We start from the raw sequence: 20,176 nt of genomic DNA, 5'->3' as shown, positions 1-20,176 counted from the left end.
AATAAGATATAGGCCTAATCTATTATCTTAAACAAGAATAAATAGTTGATATTCCATCAGATATACCGGTATCAGCTATCAATTTAAGGCAGTAAGAATTAAGTATTAATTCAATTGAAGGCAGTTGCAAGACAGAGAATCGGCAACGCTGTTCACCTATCTTTCTACACTGCCATTATAACGTGGATCTCACTATAAGCTTTCACCTAGATTCCAAAATAATGTTTTCTACATCACTGATCAATTCATGTTTCAGATTGAATAAGTTCAAAAATATTATTGATGCATCAAAAGAGAATGATACTGTCTACTGCCAGGCAACGAGAATGTTGAGTGACAAGTTATTTACTTGCATAATAAAGCCTGAAGAAGCCCAAGATTTTTTCAAACTAATCCATAGATTGGACTTGGGAAATCCTCTGATAGAGCCTTATCGGTAAGTTTTTGTCGACTAAAAGATCGATAACGATAAATCGGTTTGAATCTGTATCATCTCACATCTCATGAAGGACATATATTATATGGCCCGGTTGCACAAATTCCTGTTACTTTTAATCAATAAATTCCACGAGAACCAATCAGGGAAGGCTTTTTTGAAAATAAGGCTTCTCTGATTGGTTCTCCTGGCATTTAATCGGGATTAAGAGTAACAGTATTTTGTGAAACCTGGTGTATAACTTACTTTATATTGAAATATTCTATTTCATACCATTCTCAAACTTGATTAGTTCTTTTTTCAAATGGAAGAATCTACATTTTAACAAAAACTTGATATTTCAAAGTTCATTTAAAAATTTTACGATAAATTGAATTCATTATCGTAGAATTTCCGAACTTACATATATTAATGATCTATTCGAAATACAGTATTCACTCTCATCATACATTCTCAAAATTATCATTTTCAATTTTATACAGAATGAGAAAAAATCATAACTAAGCTAATGCAGACTAGATAATATTATACTTTCAAAAGTACTAGGCCTACAATTTAATAAACACTGATACACTATTTATAGGATAAACACATTGAAAATACTCACATTGCTTTTATAGGATAGATATACTTTGTATTTAGGTACATTATTTCGAAAGATGTGATTACAGTATTGTGAAAGCTGTGCCTGTATGTTGACAACATAGTGGGAAATGAGTGGGTCACTGGGGAAGAATGATCAGTTTTCAAAATCTCTCAACACAGTGTGAGCTATAATTTTAATCTTTTTATACTATAAGTGGTGTCTGTAGTATTTGTGTATTACTTTCCTTGCCCTATTACCATAGGTAAGGAAAGTATTGCTTTCCGAAAAAATTAAGGTACCCCAATTTCTAAATTTCTATACGTTTCAAGGTCCCCTGAGTCCAAAAAAGTGGTTTTTGGGTATTGGTCTGTATGTGTGTGAGTGTGTGTATGAATGTATGTGCGTCTGTGTACACGATATCTCATCTCCCAATTAACGGAATGACTTGAAATTTGGAACTTAAGGTCCTTATAATATAAGGATCCGATACTAACAATCTCGATCAAATGCAATTCAAGATGGCGGCTAAAATGGAGAAAATGTTGTCAAAAACAGGTTTTTCGCGATTTTCTCGAAAACGGCTCCATCGATTTTGATCAAATTTATACCTGAAATAGTCATTAATAAGCTCTATCAACTGACACAAGTCACAAATCTGTGAAAATTCCAGGAGCTCCGCCCCATCTATGCAAAGTTTGATTTTAGATTCCCAATTATCAGGCTTCAGATACAATTAAAACAAAAAATTACAAGTGGAAAAGATTGAGCATAAAAATCTCTACAATTAATGTTCAGTAACATTTTCACCTAAAATTTAAAATAAGCTCGAAATTAGAGATAATGTTATTATTTCAATTGCAAACTGTTGGCAACTGTTGATTCTATTAGATCATTCACTATGAAGAGATAGCAGATCTCGTGTGCATCGAGCGTTATTGTCCTGTCACCAGTACTAGGCCTACAATTTAATAAACACTGATACACTATTTATAGGATAAATACATTGAAAATACTTACATTGCTTTTATAGGATAGATATATTTTGTATTCAGGTACATTATTTCGAAAGATGTGATTACAGTATTGTGAAGCTGTGCCTATATGTTGACAACATAGTGGGAAATGAGTGGGTCACTGGGGAAGAATGATCAATTTTCAAAATCTCTCAACATAATGTGAGCTATTCTAATGTTTTTATTCTATAAGTAGTATCTGTAGTATTTGTCTATTGTGTATTTGTATATGTGTATTAAGTTGTGATAACTCTATAGTAGCTTTTGTGTATAGTTGCTTATAAAAATATTAATGTATGAAGTATTCTTAGTCATGTAAAAAGCTTTTTTATTTTTTTTACTTTATTGGCTCACTAATTGTATTATGTTGTTTGTTTTTGTGTTGTTTAGGCCTCAATTGAATGAAATGGTTGCTATTTATTGTGTACATACCGATCCATTCTGGAGACGCGGAATTGTCTTATCAGAGAGTAATGGTCTCTTTAATTTAGCATTAGTAGACTTCGGACTTCCAGTCATCTCAAAAGATCTCAAAAAGATGTCGGGTCATATGGAAAACATTCCTTTGTTGTCTGTGAATCTCCGTTTGAATTCTAGTCCATCATCTGTTATTCAACAGGTAAGAATATGTCTTATTTATCCCAATTATGTCTGTATTTGTAACCTATTTATAATATGTGAGGAGGATTTCCCTGGTTAAAACTAAACTCCCTTGATTCAAGGATTGAGCTCTATAGTGAATACAGTTATTTAGTTGAGTAGTAGTAGGATATAGTAGAGTGATAACGTTGAAAGCAACGGCCAAAACTTTGGAAAAAGCAATAATTGCAAAGCAATTGAAAAGCAAATATTGTTCTGCAGATAAATGCAAGAATCACTCTCTTAGTTAGGGGTAAATTTTTAGCTTACCATAGTCATTTTTCTATGAATCTTTCTGTTCCTGTAACTGCAATGGTAATAGTAAAAGATGGGCACAAAAGCTAACAACACATAACTGAGGAAACACAAATAATGAGGCCTGAGTCTGAGCACTGTATATAAAAGCTCAAACTCATTTATAACTATAAAATGAGTTATAAATTTTATAACTACTAGTAGTTCTGTGAACAGTTGACCTCACGCAGTATTCTCATCCACAAGTACCTGATTGAAACTATAGACCTTATGGAAATACAGCAATAGACTGGCTTCTCCACACATCTGTGTAATCAGTCAGCTGATTTATGATGAATAATTATTCTATAGTCTGATTTTTACTCTAATATTGGCGTATGAAGGAGGCTCCTGTTTCCTTTTATATTATCCTTGAAATGCAAAATTTCCAAAAAAAAACCTTGTATATACGTCGACGCGCAATTAAAAAAGGAACATACCTGTCAAATTTCAGGAAAATCTATTACCGCGTTTCGCCGTAAATGCGCAACATATAAACATTTAAACATTAAGAGAAATGCCAAACCGTCGACTTGAATCTTAGACCTCACTTCGCTCGGTCAATAACTAGTTATCCCCTGCAATTTTCTTATATTAATTTATCAACTTACTTATAATTTTATCATTTTATTGGTTTCCTATTTACAATACCATTATTGACCGAGCGAAGTGAGGTCTAAGATTCAAATCGACGGTTTTGCATATCTCTTTATGTTTATATGTTGCGCATTTACGGCGAAACGCAGTTATAGATTTTCATGAAATTTGACAGGTATGTTCCTTTTAAATTGCGCGTCGACGTATATACAAGGTTTTTGGGAATTTTGCATTTCAAGGATAATATAAATGGAAAAGGAGCCTCCTTCATTCGCCAATATTAGAGTAATCAGACTATAGAATTATTCATCATAAATCAGCTGTCGAGTGGATTATAAATTACATGCGTTGACACATGCAATTCAATATTATTCAATGTAACTTAATGAAAAAAAAACAGCTGTTGTGTGGACTATTAATTGCATGCAGTGAGGCATGTAATTGATAACTTGAAGTAGCATTTCTCCCGACTTTTCTCTGCTTTCAACTGGGTAAGCTTTTGATGATAGTATCATAATATAGCTGTCTACATCAAATTATTGTCGATACAACAACCCAAACAGCCATTAGTCGTTTATACACCGATATCTCGCCGACACGACAGGACAGGACAGAATTTACTCTGATGGACAGTATTAGAGGAGACTGTGGTTTACAACTGCGCGAGGTCTACTGTTCACAGAACTACTATTTATTGAGGATATAGATCCTTGTGTGTAAATTCTAATTTGCACCGCTTCAATTCAACTTCTCAACTTGGTTATTCCCAGCCGATTAAATCACAAATATTACATCGCTAAATTTTTCACAAATTATCCCGAAAATTGAATTTAATTTGAAACTAGATTAATAAAAAAATAAATGTAAATTGTTTACAGGAAGATGTGTTGCGTGTCACACTGGTAAAGAAGCTTACAGATTCAGGTGAATGGGAGGCCGAAATGTACTCAACAGGTGATGAACCGAAACATTTGGGAGCTGGACGTGTGTCCAGGTGGAACATAGAGCCAGATCAGGTGCCTGAACTCGCCACATCCAAGCTGAAGTCTGGAGATGTAGTCGTCATCAGCTCATTTCAAGAAATCAACAAGATGTATGTGCGACCGGCCAATCCTGAACTTGCCGAATTCTATCTCATGCTGGAAGCAGACGTGGCAGCTGAATTTACATTGAGTATGCAGTTTCGCTTTCGATCATCGAAAGTAATTTCTAAAAATATTTCAGTATTGTAACGTATATTCTATAATAATAAATGTTGTTATTTCTCACAAACCACAATAAAAACATAGAGAAAAGCTAGCATAAGAAGATATCCCATGGGATCATAGGTCGTTTATGTTTCAAATTTCACTGTTAACTCAAGCCGATTACTGTCGACTACTGTGTATTATTACTGTCTTGGCCGGGTGAAAGTGTAAATCTGGATTTACACCAAAGTTATTAAAATAATGTTAATAACTTAATCCTTATACCTATTAGATTGAACGGAACTTGTCAAACACATATGTTCATCATATGTATGATAAGCTATGTTCAATCTAATAGAATCTATAAGAATTAAGTTATTAACATTTTGTTATTAACTCCGGTTTAAACGCAGCTTAAGAACGGTACGGTATGAAATACTATTAGCACCACATAGCTTCACGAAAAATAACCACTAGGATTATCGGCTTGAGTTAACAGTGAAATTTGGAACATAAACGCCCTATACCATGGGATATCTTAGGTTTGTCGAGCATTGAATTTTCTTTGAAATGATGTATTACTTCACTATTACAAGTTTTCCTCTCATTTTTATAGCAGCTTCAATGTAGGGGGTGAAATTTTTTCCTCCTAACTAGTCTCAACAAAGCTGCAAAGTCGAAAATTTTGTTTAAAAGATTCTCTCCAAATTCGTTTGTCAATTGGTGTATTGTTGCAAAAATTGAGATTTCACACTCAACACTAAAGATGCTACAAAAGGTGTAGGGAAATTCGTAAAAGCGTGAAATTATACATCAAATTGAAGAGAATTTAATGCCTTATAAGCTCATAATCAGCATGGATTTTTTCCGTCGATTTTTAAAAAATTATAAGAGCAAAAATAGAAAAAATTGGTGGCAAACGTGTTTTTTTTTTCAAAAATGTCACACCTTCTAGAGCGGATATCTCGAAAACTAGTGGAGATATAAAAACAGTTGTGGAATGAATATTTTGGGAAATTATGTAAGCTTTAATTTGTTATATGACAGTCAAGTCCTTAGAATACATAGTTGTTGAGTTTTATGCGAGAAACCAAAAAATGGTACCTTTAAACCACCCCCACCCCCTTAGCACAGGGGGTAGGGGTGGGGACTATTAATATACCCCCTAAACAAAACCGCGGGGTCAAAAATTGTCTTCTCAACTTTTCCCCCTATACCCTTTTTTGAGCATTCATTGCCTGGACTATAAGCAAAATTTAAAAAAAAAATAGTCTGTCATTCTTCAGTAATTAATGAATGCATTATGAACAACTCTCTTTCATGAGATTGCATAATTTTTTCCAACATTTTCCAGTTTCTCAATGATAGGGGAGTAAGGGGGATTATTTGTATAGGTCTTCTAAGGAACGATTATCTACAGCTGGTACCAATCAACTACACTAACTTCAACTCCAAACTACCGTTTTAATACCAGTACACAATTTATCACAGGGTGACGTGTTTATTATACAGCTGGTAACTTTAGATGCTAAATTATAGGTAGCCGCTCGGCCAAAAATTTCGAAACAAAGGTCTGTTAAATGGATTAATAAATAATTATTATTTGCCCCCCTATCAAAATTTCTGGTCAGAAACCATCCCCAATATTCACACAACATATTTCCAAAGTTTCATGCAGTTCTGTCAAGTAGTTTTTGAGACAAACAGACATTCATTTTATATATTATATAGATTGATATTACTATCGATACATCAAAATTGATATATTATTATTGACATTGTGATACAATCAACAAACTGTAACATCAAAGAAAAGGTGCATTCTCGTTTGTGCGTAAATTTCCTCAGTCGACGACAAGTAATGTTGACATTCATATTGTCCAAATTTCAAGTGTGCTAAAACAGCTGATCAAATAATTTGTTATTATTAAAGAATTAAACATTTCTAATAATATCAACATATTGCCATTTAAAAGTGTAAAAAAGCATAAGCTCAACCTGCCTCATTAAAACATAATCTTTTAGGTTATCTAGACAAATTGAAATCTACCCAATCTGAGATTCTCTCTCTGTCGTGGTCGACGACGGCATTTACGAACAAACGAAACCCCAGCTTTAGTAGACAGTCTACTAACGTTGTTCGTTGCTGTAACATTACACTCTTATTCGTGAGAAATTAAGTTCTCACGAGGAAACGCTATGTAGTATTCAAATATTATCATGAAATATTTTCATTCAGCAGAAATACTTGCAGACTTATATAAATCATTCCATCATGAAAATGCTTATTCTATGGAAATACGACGTGCTTCTCTTATAGTCGAAACTAATAGATGTGACATTGTGGTGATAGATATCCATATTGAATTGAATTACATTCACTTATTTTAGTGGAATTTGTTGTATTAATATTCAAGTGAAACCGTATCTAATCGCTATTTCGAAAGCTTATAAAGAGTTTAACTTGTTTGAGGAGATCAATTTACATGTAAAACCTGGTTAATATATTATTTCGCTCGTATTAATCATTGCCAATTTTCATGTTGCAGGCAACTGCCTGGGCAGACCTCCATTTATGGGGGAGCTGGTTGCAGTAGTTTGGCATCATGACTGTAAGCATTACAGGGCTCGAATTTTAGAAAAAACCGACAAAAAAGATTACTATAAAGTCTTATTTGTGGACCATGGAAATACAGACATCATTCATACTTCCAGAATGATGTTGATTTCAAACAAACTGAAATCCGTAAGTTCTACTTCTCCATCAATCCAATTTCATTCGATGTTCAGTGTTACTACAATAAAGTAGCTTTCCTAATGTTATTATGATATTAATGTTGTGAATCATTCATACTTCCAGAATGATATTGATTTCATACAAACTGAAATTCATAAGTTCTACTTTCTCATCAATTTAATTTCATTCGATTTTCATTTTTACCACAATAAAGCAGCTTTCCTAATGTTATTATGATATTAATGTTGTAAATCATTCATACTTCCAGAATGATATTGATTTCAAAGGAACTGGAATCCATAAGTTCTACTTTCCCATCAATTCAATTTCATTCTATTTTTATTTTTCCTACAATAAAGCAGCTTTCCTAATGTTATTATGATATTAAGATTGTGAATCATTCATACTTCCAGAATGATATTAATTTCAAACCGTATGTTTTATTTTCCCATCAATTCTTTCTTCAATTCAATTTAATCTCATTCGATTTTTATTACTTTCCTTACCCTATTACCATAGGTAAGGAAAGTATTGCTTTCCGAAAAAATTTAAGTACCGATTTCTAAATTTCTATACGTTCCAAGGTCCCCTGAGTCCAAAAAAGTGGTTTTTGGGTATTGGTCTGTATGTGTGTGTGTGTGTATATGTATGTGCGTCTGTGTACACGATATCTCATCTCCCAATTAACGGAATGACTTGAAATTTGGAACTTAAGGTCCTTACAATATAAGGATCCGACACGAAAAATTTCGATCTAATGCAATTCAAGATGGCGGATGAAATGGCGAAAATGTTGTCAAAAACAGGGTTTTTCGCGATTTTCTCGAAAACGGCTCGAACGATTTTGATCAAATTTATACCTAAAATAGTCATTGATAAGCTCTATCAACTGCCACAAGTCCCATATCTGTAAAAATTCAAGGAGCTCCGCCCCATCTATGCAAAGTTTGAATTTATATTCCCAATTATCAGGCTTCAGATACATTTTAAACAAAAAATTCCAAATGGAAAAGATTGAGCATGGAAATCTCTACAATTAATGTTCAGTAACATTTCCACCTAAAATTTAAAATAAGCTCGAAATTCGAGAAAATGTTATTATTTCAGTTGTTGGCAACTGTTGATTCTATTAAATCATTCACTATGAAGAGATAGCAGACTTCGTGAGTCTCCAGCGTTATTGTCCTGTCACCAGCTGGCTTGAATCGTTGACTTTGAATAGTAGGCTTGAGATGCGCGTGGACACTAGCGTCAGGTGATAAATTTTCATAACGGCAAGGAAAGTTGTGGGAGTGCGCCACACCAGATTTTTTTTCTGCAATAAAGTAGTTTTCCTAATGGCGTTATGATACTGTATTAAGGTTGTGAATTATGATGCATTTTGTATTCCACTGAATTGAAAGACAATGTCTTACTTTTGTAGATTCCAGTCTGTGCGATTGAAGTCGGCCTTGCAGATATCGAATTTAAAACTCTGACACCAGCGGCTTATGATTACATCATCAAACTCGCTGCACAGGAGGAGTTGTTGATAATCGTAAGTTGACTATTGATCTATGATTTTCAATATTTATTCAGCCTATAGCCATAGAGAAAAGATAGCATACGAAGATATCCCATGTTTTAGGACGTTTATGTTCCAAATTTCACTGGCCGATAGTCAGTCCTATTAGGTATTTTTCGTAAAGCTATGTGAAAAGAAAAGAATAGAATAAGTTTTATTGTAACCCCTTCTAAGACCTCAGAAGCATTACTTCGTCACATTATACAACAAATGTCACACATACAATACAATAATTGAAAGGATACTATTCTAAAATAACTACAATTTCATGAAATATTAATATGCAATTATGGGAATGTCCAAATAAATAACAAAGAGAGAGATAAATTCTTTTTCAAATATGTGATGCTGGTAGTCTTTCATACTGTGCTATCTCTTCTCTATAGTGTAACCTAGCGAAATATTCAATCCATTGAATATTGTACACCATTATTTTTGACATTAGACTGAATATGCTAGGCTGAATGTATAAAATTTATAACTATTTGTGTTCAACAATTCAAAACTATAATGTAGTGTTCACAAATATGCAGTGGATACTTCCAAAATTGAACTGTATTTTAAAATGTCAACATTTTTTTAAGTTGTTTTATTGTCTTGATGATTTGTTTTCACACTTACCGATTGTCGGCCGAAATACAACGTCACGGCACTCAAAGACTGATGCAGAGAGTTGGCTTTAGCTTGTTAAAACGAATGTGACACACAAAAAACCGCAGATATTATTTTATTTCCGAGCTAGTGAAAGACATGTTGTCTGAATTTCGAGAACAAAAATAATCATAATTGAATTGTAATGGTTTAATTTTAAACTCGATTTCATCAAATGTTTATTATTTCAATTGATGAGATTATTGACTTCAAGAAAGTATTGATCAATTGTTCAATAAAGACGCGTTTACACCTGAGTTGACAATTGAGTTTGAAGCTAATTGCTGCAATTTGTTGCCAATTTTTAAAAAGCACAGCAATATTTTTCCGTCATCTTGTGGAAATCCTTTTTTTAACAAAATGTTTGTTTCCACTCAGTATGGGAAACACTGAGAAAATTGCCAACAAAATGTTCCCCCTTCACAAGTCTACGCCGACTACACTTTGGGAATTATTTGACAACCTTTGTTGTTCTACATACTACATTTGAGAACAGCAACTTGTTTTCTATAAAAATTTGACAACTTTTTTGTATAAAAGTATTTGTGAACAACATTTTGTTGACAACTTTGGTGTAAACGCAGCTTAAGAAGACTAATTTTATATTGAACATTGTATTGCCCAGAAAGTTTCTCTGAGGTACCCCTCAAAAATACTAAATCTTCTACTCACTATAAAGATTCTACTCGTATATCACTCACTTATTCTGGGTGTATTATTTCAAATTGTCCAGTATTTCATATTTTCTCTTTATTTGTCTTAATTATCTAATATTATCAAAACATTCCGAATAACATCAAAATCTTAAAACCTTTCACCTTTAATGATTGAACAGAACCTTTTAGGTTGTATTCATCTAATAATTTTATAGGCAACGCAAATTAAAATCTGAGGAGCTTCCCTTATTAACTTGAAGTATTACATCTCCATAATGACTACTTTATAGAGTTCATTGATTCTTTCTAGACGTTTGAAAATCATAAAGAAGTTCAATTGACCAAAGTATCAGACAAAACAGATCTAAATAGAAAGATTCGTGATCTTTTGGAGCCGAGTTGGTTGAGAGAGCCGCACTTCAATACATCTTTGGGTAAAGTATTATTTATTTTTATAATCCATTGCCGTGCTACCAATTTTTCTCCAAAAAGGTTTGATAGTTTTCACCTATCACCTAAAGAAAAGCTATCGGTTCCTTTCAGCAATATCTTGACAGAAATTATGAATGGGTTCACTGTTTCTGAATAAGAACTCCAGTTTAGAGCAAATCAAATTATAATTTCATAAATTATAATTAAATTTAAATTCACATTATAATTTAAAACACATCATAAATTATAATTAAATTATAATTTTATAGTTTTAAAATTACAAATTATTATTTTCAAAAATTATTTTTATTTATTCCATTTTCTCGGTAATATTTAAATAAATAGTACCTAGATGATAATCATCTAATATAAATTTCTTACAACATCACACCATTCATTTATTTTCTTTAATATTATTTTCTAATTATTTTGAAACACTTTATTAAAAACAATTTTTTTAGTTTATTGATATACTATTTTTTAGTAATTTCTGATAGACAGAATGGTTGTTTAATTTACGTTAAAAGGCTCTCACTGATGAAAAAACATGCATGATGAACATGTGTGTGGGTACCGTATGATAAACATGCATGTACATGCAAGTTTATCATGCATTTCTTACCGTTAGTGGCCAGCCTAATAAATAATATATTTTTATATCAAAGTCAGAACACAGTAAGCAACGATATGTTTTCACAATCATCAGCCTTATTGGTTATTGCATTTTTTCTCTAGTAGTTGAACTGAATTCTAATTTATTCAATAATTTATTTCTAGCTCTACAAACATACCCCATGCTACTCGATCTACCATTACCTTCAGAAGAAAACCGATTCAAGATTGGAGAAACGGAAAGTATTATTTTGTCGTATGTACCACCTTTTGATAGTAGCACAGTACATGACGGCCGCATTCAGTTGGTAGCATGCAAAGCTAGCAAGGCATTGATTGTGACCTACACCAAGGTGCTATGTGATCAGATGTCAGAGTACATTGCCAGTCGACAGAACGGCGAAGAAATCAACAAGTATGTGCCTCACAGGGGCGAACTCTGCGTTTGTCTTGGAGAGGGTAAGCATGTTATTTATCTTATTAGCATTCATTTGTGTATACAATTACAGATATTACATTAGAGTTTTTCGCGGATGGATATATCATATGAAAAAGAATTCTCCGGCTACATCCGTTTGCTTTGACTTAAGGTGCATTTTCGTTTGTGCGTAAAGTTCCGCAGTCGACGACGACAAGCATTGTTGACATTCATTTTGTCCAAATTTCAAGTGTGCTAAAATAGCTGATCAAATAACTTTTCATTATTTGTGTTTATTATTCAAGAATTAAACATTTCTAATAATATCAACATATTGCCATTTAAAAGTATGAAAAAGTGTAAGCTCAACCTGCCCAATTAAAACAAAATTGAACATAATCTTTTAGGTTATGTAGAAAAACAAATATAAAGAGCTGTATACATTCTAAAATCATGCTAAAATATAGGTAAGGAATGTTTTGAACTAGTGGCTAGAGCACAAGATTTCTTTTTCTAGACACGCCAATTATTTAACTACAAATTATTCATTTATTTTCTTGTAAAACTGTTGTTTATTGGTGAATAAATTTGATTTGAAAAAAAATTGAAATCCACCCAATCTGAGATTCTTTCCCTGTCGTGATCGACACAAACGAAACCCCAGCTTTACTCGAGTCTGACGTTTCGACGCCATCGCAGACGATATTTTCTGAGGGTGGCGTCGAAATCCACATTTCACACGAGTGTAAAGTGTGGATTTCGACGCCATTCTTGTGTGAAGTGTGGATTTCGACGCCATTCTCGTGTGACGTGTGGATTTTGACGCCACCCTTAGAAGATGTCGTCTGCGATGGCGAAACGTCAGACTCGAGTAAGGCCGGTTGCAGACGAACCACAATCGCATGTGGGATGTGGGAGCGATTATTTTCCTTCTCTGGTACCACAAACGCAGCGCATACGGAATGCATTGGCAGGCATGGCAGTGGCACTGATACTTCCACATGACGTTGCGCGCTGTGGTAGCGATTATTTTCCTTGCGATTGTTGTACCACTGGTTTGAGCACTATGCTTCCGCTAGCTATGATAAAAATATCTGATAAAAGCACCCTAGTATAACATCTGAAAACTGTTGCACTAAAGTGCGTTTCCTCGAATGTAGTGTGAACGTCTCTCTGCGTTAGTCGTATTGTTCTGTAGTATGTCGGTCCCACATTCCACATGCGATTGTGGTTCGTCTGCAACTGGCCTAAGTCATACCAAACGGATTTACCCGTAGAATTCTTTTTCATACAATTACAGATATGTACATACATCATGATCAATCAATGATGAATATTCATTGGATGACTATTAACAGTTATTCACCCATTTTTATATGTGTATACAATATAACAAACACATCATGAGCAATCAATGATAAAAATCATCATTGGATGACTATGATGTCCACATGATAATTGCAGTATTTGATTGACATTGGTGTTGCTATTCTTGTCTATCATTCGACAATGCTATCCAGATCGTTTTTAACAACGTGGAAATATAATTAATTAACAAACCTTGATTTCTATGGTGATTCGTTATTTAATTATTGAATTATATTTTTTCTTGGCGAATAATGTATAATTGATTATTTAGACAAGAATGAACAGTTAATATCACATCATATATACCGGTATGTATTATGTATCCTCTATAGAAGGCAGAGAAAATTGGGAACGATGCTCTCCCATCTTCCTCCCTGCATGTATTCTCTAGGTTGAGATTACATTAAATAATTATTCTAATATGAAATTTGCAGATAATATTCCAGTGAGAGCCGAATGCGTGAGCTTATTGAACGATAAATCAGCTCGCCTGGCATACATTGACTATGGCCATCAAGTTGATGTGAAATTTGAACGAATCTACAAAATGACGAATGATCTGATGCAGTTGCCAGCCTATGCCACATACTGCTACGCTGACGGTAAATATATCAACATGAACATGGCAACAAATGTCGCCATTCTTCAATTGAAGAGTAATATAGACCTGTTGTTCTTAATTTACTCTGGTTCACAATGGCCTTTTTTTTTGTTCTCTCCATGGTCACTCTTTTTCCACTAACTAACTTTTAATATTTTTTCCACTTCCCTTTTGATCCCTTTTTGTCTAGTTATTTTATCACTTCTCTTAGAACCATATGTAATACGTAGGTTATATGTTGTTATTTTATGTGGTTATGATTGACCTTATTGATTAATCAAAATTCAAATTTTATCATTTACCTTTAACATTGTTCTTTTCTTTTTCAGAGTAGCTATTATACTATTTTTCTCTTCTGTTTTTCACATGTACCATTTAAACATTCTCTTTTATTAATTTTCTAGTATTTATATATATCTATTTTTTTGTAATAATTTTTTTATAATGTATTTCCTGTATTCATGAGTGCGTTTTGGGCTGTTATGCCTGTTGCACTCCTAGATTTTTGTAAGAATAAATAAATAAATAAATGAAATACGTCCACTTGCATGTTTATTACGTCATGAATGCCTTTTCTTCCGAAACTTAACAAATTTCGAGTATTTATCTAGTCTATTGTAAGTATACTGCTGAAACTTATCAAGAAAATCGAATTGGGAATTATTTTCACAAAAACTCATTTTAAAAAAATTAATTGGTAATTAATAACGTAACTATGAATAATTTTAATATCCAATCGATTTTCTCCATTTGAACGACGTTCAATCATTTCACAAAGTTGAAATGGCAAAACAGCTGTTAACCTTCAAAGCACCCTCATTATTTCTTATTAAAAGTTTGCATTGTCTCAATAGTATTTAAAGTGAATTTTTATAGTACTGACTGTAGTTTGATATAATGCAATGATTGTACAACTTGACGTTGCTCAGTTGTATGGATGAGTTGTATTATTGTTGAATAAAATAGATATTCGATTATAAAATATCCTAATACTAGTAGTTCTGGGAACAGTAGACCTCGCGCAGTTAAAACCACAGCCTCCTCTAATACTATCCATCAGAGTGAATTATGTCCTCTCCTGACGTGTCGGCAAGATATCGGTATAGATATTGGCAAGATATTAGTTGTGTAAACACTGTAAACAACTAATTGCTGTTCGGGTTGTTGCATCGACAATAATTTGTTGTAAACAACTTTGCTACTATCATCAAAAGCTTACCGAGTTGAAAACAGAGAAAAGTCGGGAGAAAATTAATAATATGCTACTTTGAGTTATCAAGTGCATGCCTCATCGCTTGCACCTCATCGCAATAATCCACTTTTTTCCAAGTTACATTGAGATATTAATTGCATGCGTCATTGCATGCAATTGATAATCCACTCGACAGCTGATTTATGATGAATAAATCTAAAGTCTGTTTTTATGGTAATATTGGCGTTCAAAGAAGATTCCTTTTCCTTGTGTATTATCCTTAAAATGCAAATTTTCAAAAAACCTTATGTATACATTGACGCGAAATTCAAAAAGGAACATATCTGTCAACTTTCATGAAAATCTATTGCTGCGTTTCGCTGTAAATGCGGAACATATAAACAAGAATATAATAAAGAGAAATGCAAAACCGTCGAGTTGAATTTTAAACCTCACTTCGCTCGGTCAATAATGCTGCTAATTTCCTGGACCCTCACAGCTCCCCATAGATATCTCTGTCACAGAGATCAAAAGATCAGAAGATTGCAGGGGAGTGACTAGTTTCAGATTATGTGAATGGCAAAAAGACATTGATAATATGAAGTTTTCATTATATTTGAGTTAATTCCAAATCAATCACTGCTGCAGTTTGGCTGGAACACATAGAGTAATTTCTAATTTAGGAATATTTTTTCTAGGCTTTCCTGCGGATACCACACCGGAGAAGTTGGCTGCTGCTTACAACGAACTGAACTTCTGCGATGCAGAAATAAAGGGCTTCGAAAATGAGCATTATAATATCTTCATTCCCGAGCTGATTGCTCGAGTATGAACTATATAACCACGCACAGGCCTAGAGCTCATGTGGACATCACCCTCAGCAAAAAATTTACTATGCATACCACTTACTCCAAGCATTTTTATCAAGGAAAAATATCATTATTTAAACTCTGCATTTGAACAAACTTTACATTTGAATGAACGCTGGGAAACGCTGAGTTTTGGCGTAATTTTTAACCCCTTCACAACAACACCTTATACAACATTGTAGACGTTAAGGTGGGTTTTTCTTTTGTGCGTTTGTGCCGTCGACCATGGCAGGGGAAGGATCTCAGATCAGCTGGATTTCAATTTGACTAAATGACCTAAAAGGTTCTGTTTGATTATGTTTTAAAGGGAGGTTAGTTTTTACTTTTTGGCTGAAATCACACTTACGCGACTCAAGTCGAGAAGAGACTGCAACTCTAGTCCCTTTGCGACGCTACATGTGCTTTCAAATGGTGACATTCATGCAATGAATAATCCACCTGTCAGCTGATTGATTATGAATAATTCTATAGCAATGGTTTACAAAACATCCCACGGCATGGGTTGCTTTTCGTAGATTAGTGTGGGTCTACTTTGCGGCGAGCCACGAAAAGCAACCCACGCCGTGGGATGTTTTGTAAACCATTGCTATAGGATTATTCATAATCAATCAGCTGACAAGTGGATTATTCATTGCATGCATTACACAGATGTCTGGAAAAGCCTAGCAATGGTTCACAAAACATCCCACGGCGTGGGTTGCTTTTCGTGGATTAGCGTGGGTCTACTTTGCGGCGGGCCTTAGACCAGTCGATCCTAGTCTCCACAACCTCACGACTGTAAGACTGAGTCGAGCGGCGACTCGACATGTTGTGATCGAGAAGCGACTTGAGTTGCGTTTTACTGTGTATTTTTGATGAAGTGAGGTTAGAATTTGAACATTGAAGTTTCATCTCCATGGCTATGCACAGTTTAGAATCATTTTATTTCCTGTTGCTTCTTTTTTGTTTTATCATTTTAGTTACGACAATATTAAGAATTAGATAAGACAATATAGGGGAGAGTGGGGTACAGTGGGACAGTTTTTGGCCTTGAATTTTTTATTCTATTAAAATATCAGTTTAATAGAACCAAAAATATACTAGCATGTAGAGTGGAAGTCCTGCTTTCATAATTATATTTTTATTTTATTAGTATAACTGTGTAAATATTGAAAAAAAATGTTAACCCTTACAATGTGGTCCACTGTGGCCCTTACTGTGCCCCATCAGTGAGACAGCCTTTGGGGTACACTGGGACACTAAAATAAAAAATTTAATGAAAAAACGATTCATTCGACACTCTTTATATCAGTTACCTTAGGAGGGATGAAAATCTAGACAAGTCAACACTAAATGACATTTGTTGCATTGTTCTTCCTGTGTTACCATGTGTTGTAGCTGTAGGAGGAGGAAATTTCAGTTCAACATCACCTTACAATGCGAAACAAGTTTTTTCTTCTCCTTTGACAAATTTGAACCCTGGTAAGATTCTCTTTAAGTATTTAACGCAGCAATCACTGTCATCAGTTTTCTAAACTATTTCTGCAGCATAATAATTGACCGATTTTTTCCCACAAACTTTCACTAATACAAAATCGCAGTCACACTGTGCCCCATAGGGCTCTTTCAGTTTAAAAACATCATATAAAAGCTATTTCTGGAAAAATTACCAATAATAATACCTTATTCGGTTGAATACATTATAACCTTGATTTTAGAATCAAAAGTTCAGACATTAATTTTTTTATGTTTTATAGCAAGAATCTTAGCTTACCTTCTTTTTACTATAGGCGTCAGAAAATTAGTTTATGTTGCCTTCTCCAAAAATACTTGTGGCAAAATGATGGGCTTCTCATCACATGATGGGAAGGTTTGCCAACTTACAAACTAGTAATTTCTCTAATAATGTTGGAAATGAAGGAAAATTCTTCATCGTCCCACTGTGCCCCACTTCCCACTGTACCCCACTCACCCCTATTCATGATAATTATAATAAAATTTGAGGTGAAGTGAGGTCAGGAATGGAGGGAGTAACATGGAACTGAAGTAGTGACAATGAGCAAGAAAGTCATAAGGTCGAGAGACTGGAGTCGTACGATTTGAGTTGAGCCTCAAATGTCAATATGCTGATATTATTCAAAATGCTCTGAAAATCTTAGGCAGGCCTAATAAACACAAATAAATAAATAAGCTTTATTGACATTCTTTACAGAACAAAAGCCTCTCATACGAGGTAAATAATAGTTGGCAAAATTCAAAAATACAAAATGTATTTACATACAGCATGTTATAACTTGTCGATTATCTTCTTCCATCTTTCTCTATCTGTGGCTATAGTGAGCCTCATTTCTCCCACGCGCTGTGCCATCTCGTCCCTCCATCGATAAGCTGGACATCCCCTTCCTCTGGTACAGTCACGCAGTATCCACTCAGTGCAGATCTTTGCCCACGCTCTGCTACCATTCTTGTAACATGGCCATCTCCATTTGATGAGGTTCGCTTCATTTTGCAGATTCTTCACTATGACCTGTCTCAAAATTTCGGTGTTCCTGATCTCTGGTGCAGGCGCAGACCAAGAATGCTCCTTGTCATCCTTGTTTGGGTTGTCTCCTGTCTATAATGAGGTCCACGTTATAATGGCAGTGGATAAAGATAGGAAAATAGCGTTGCCGATTCTCTGTCTTGATTCATTATATTTCTACATTGTCAAAAACATAATTGGCCTCGTTGTGGAGCTAGAAATTGATAGTGCTACCTGTTTTGTCAAATGATAGCAACACCAAAGTTAATCAAATACTGTCATTATAACGTGAACCTCACTATAGTTGAGCTGTGAGAGACCAGGTCTGAGCTCCATACAAAATTGATGGGTACACACATTTCCTCAACGCTTTTGCTTTTAATTCGTTGGGGAAGTTTCCCTTGAAAATCTTTCCAAGAGCCTAATACTTCTACCAACCTTTTTTTATACTGTGGCTCATCTCTTTTGCTCCAGTTTTCAAATGAAAGCAGCTGAGCTAGGCAAATGTACTCCTCCACATAGTCTATCTGTCCATAAGCTACTTCAATTTTATCTTTAATTGAATTTGTCATCAGCCTTGTCTTGCTTGCATTTAGACTGAGACCTATGGTATGTTTTTACTTACTTCTATAAGCTCATTGAGCATGATTTTCATTTCATCAGAAGAACGTGATACAAGCATCACATTATCAGCAAACCGTAGATTTGACAGTTGATAACCATCTATGCATAAATACCTCTATGCTCCCATTTTAGTCGTTGAAACGCATACTTCAAACAACAATTGAAGATAATCGATGATAGTGGGCATCCCTGCTTTAGACCTCTGCCAACTCTATAAACACAAATAATGGAAAGTTATTTGATCAGCTGTTTTCATTCAGCACATTCGAAGTTTGAACAATATGAATGTCACCCGACAACAATGCATATTATCGTGGTTGATGTCGGCAGTTTACGCACAAACCAAAACCCACCTTTAGCTGAACCCATGTTACTAAATTTAAAAATTTTCTTTCAATTAGTTCCTGAAAAGCTCAGAAAACGTTAGGATATTGCTGTAAAACCGCCTATCTTGGGCGAATCATTGGCAAAGTATGAAAGTCACCTCAAGACAAAATTTCTATAGTGAGGTCCACGTTTTATAGTGCTCCACGCAGTGGAGAAAGATAGGAGAGCAACGTTGCCAATCCTCAGTCTTGTCAATGCCTTCTATAGACGGTAGGTTTACAGGTTTCTTCAATGTTGTTTTCCATCACGAACTGCTTATTATTAAATCACTTTTTGCTATTAGAAAAAACGACTAGCAGTCAGATATTTTACGATAAATGAATTAATCACTGTGACAACTTTACAGGTTTATCGATTTAATATTAACTGTTCATTCTCATTTAAAATGATCAATTATATTTTATGAAGCAAGAAATTATATTTTTCAATAATTCAATAATGATTTTTCATAATTAAGATGAAATATTTTGTTAATTTTTAATTCTACACTGTTAAAAGACGATCTGGCAACAGAGCAAAGCGAGAAAGAGATAGCGCTATCCGATTTGTTGAATGATAGACAAGGATAGCAATACCATTGTTAATCAAACTCTGCCATTATAATGTGGACCTCACTATAGACCCTATCTGAACCAAATTTGAACATTTCTGTCAATTACTTCTAGGACAAAATTAGAAAACGTGGAAAAACGCTAAAAACCGCAGATTTTAGGCGGATCTTTAGCATCATTAAAAACCCTTCCAATTCTACATTTTTACTCCTCAGCTGAGTCTTTATACCAAATTTGAACATTTTTGTCAATTAGTTCTTGA

General features: G+C 34.1%; 1 protein-coding gene across 1 annotated transcript; it reads left to right on the top strand.

Moving 5' to 3' along the window:
• Nucleotides 1-256: 256 nt before the first annotated feature.
• On the top strand, nt 257-15,855 carry LOC111059183. The gene is made up of 9 exons (XM_039426265.1): nt 257-436; nt 2,426-2,654; nt 4,444-4,738; nt 7,302-7,498; nt 8,913-9,026; nt 10,671-10,794; nt 11,570-11,863; nt 13,625-13,792; nt 15,682-15,855. The coding sequence occupies exons 1-9, from the start codon at nt 327-329 to the stop codon at nt 15,813-15,815; spliced, it is 1,665 nt and encodes a 554-aa protein (XP_039282199.1). The 5' UTR covers nt 257-326; the 3' UTR covers nt 15,816-15,855.
• Nucleotides 15,856-20,176: the final 4,321 nt, after the last annotated feature.

Source organism: Nilaparvata lugens, chromosome 4 (assembly GCF_014356525.2).
Source record: "Nilaparvata lugens isolate BPH chromosome 4, ASM1435652v1, whole genome shotgun sequence".
NCBI lineage: Eukaryota > Metazoa > Arthropoda > Insecta > Hemiptera > Delphacidae > Nilaparvata > Nilaparvata lugens.
The sequence above is the reverse complement of the archived record's forward strand: the minus strand, read 5'-3'. Positions and strand labels throughout refer to the sequence as shown.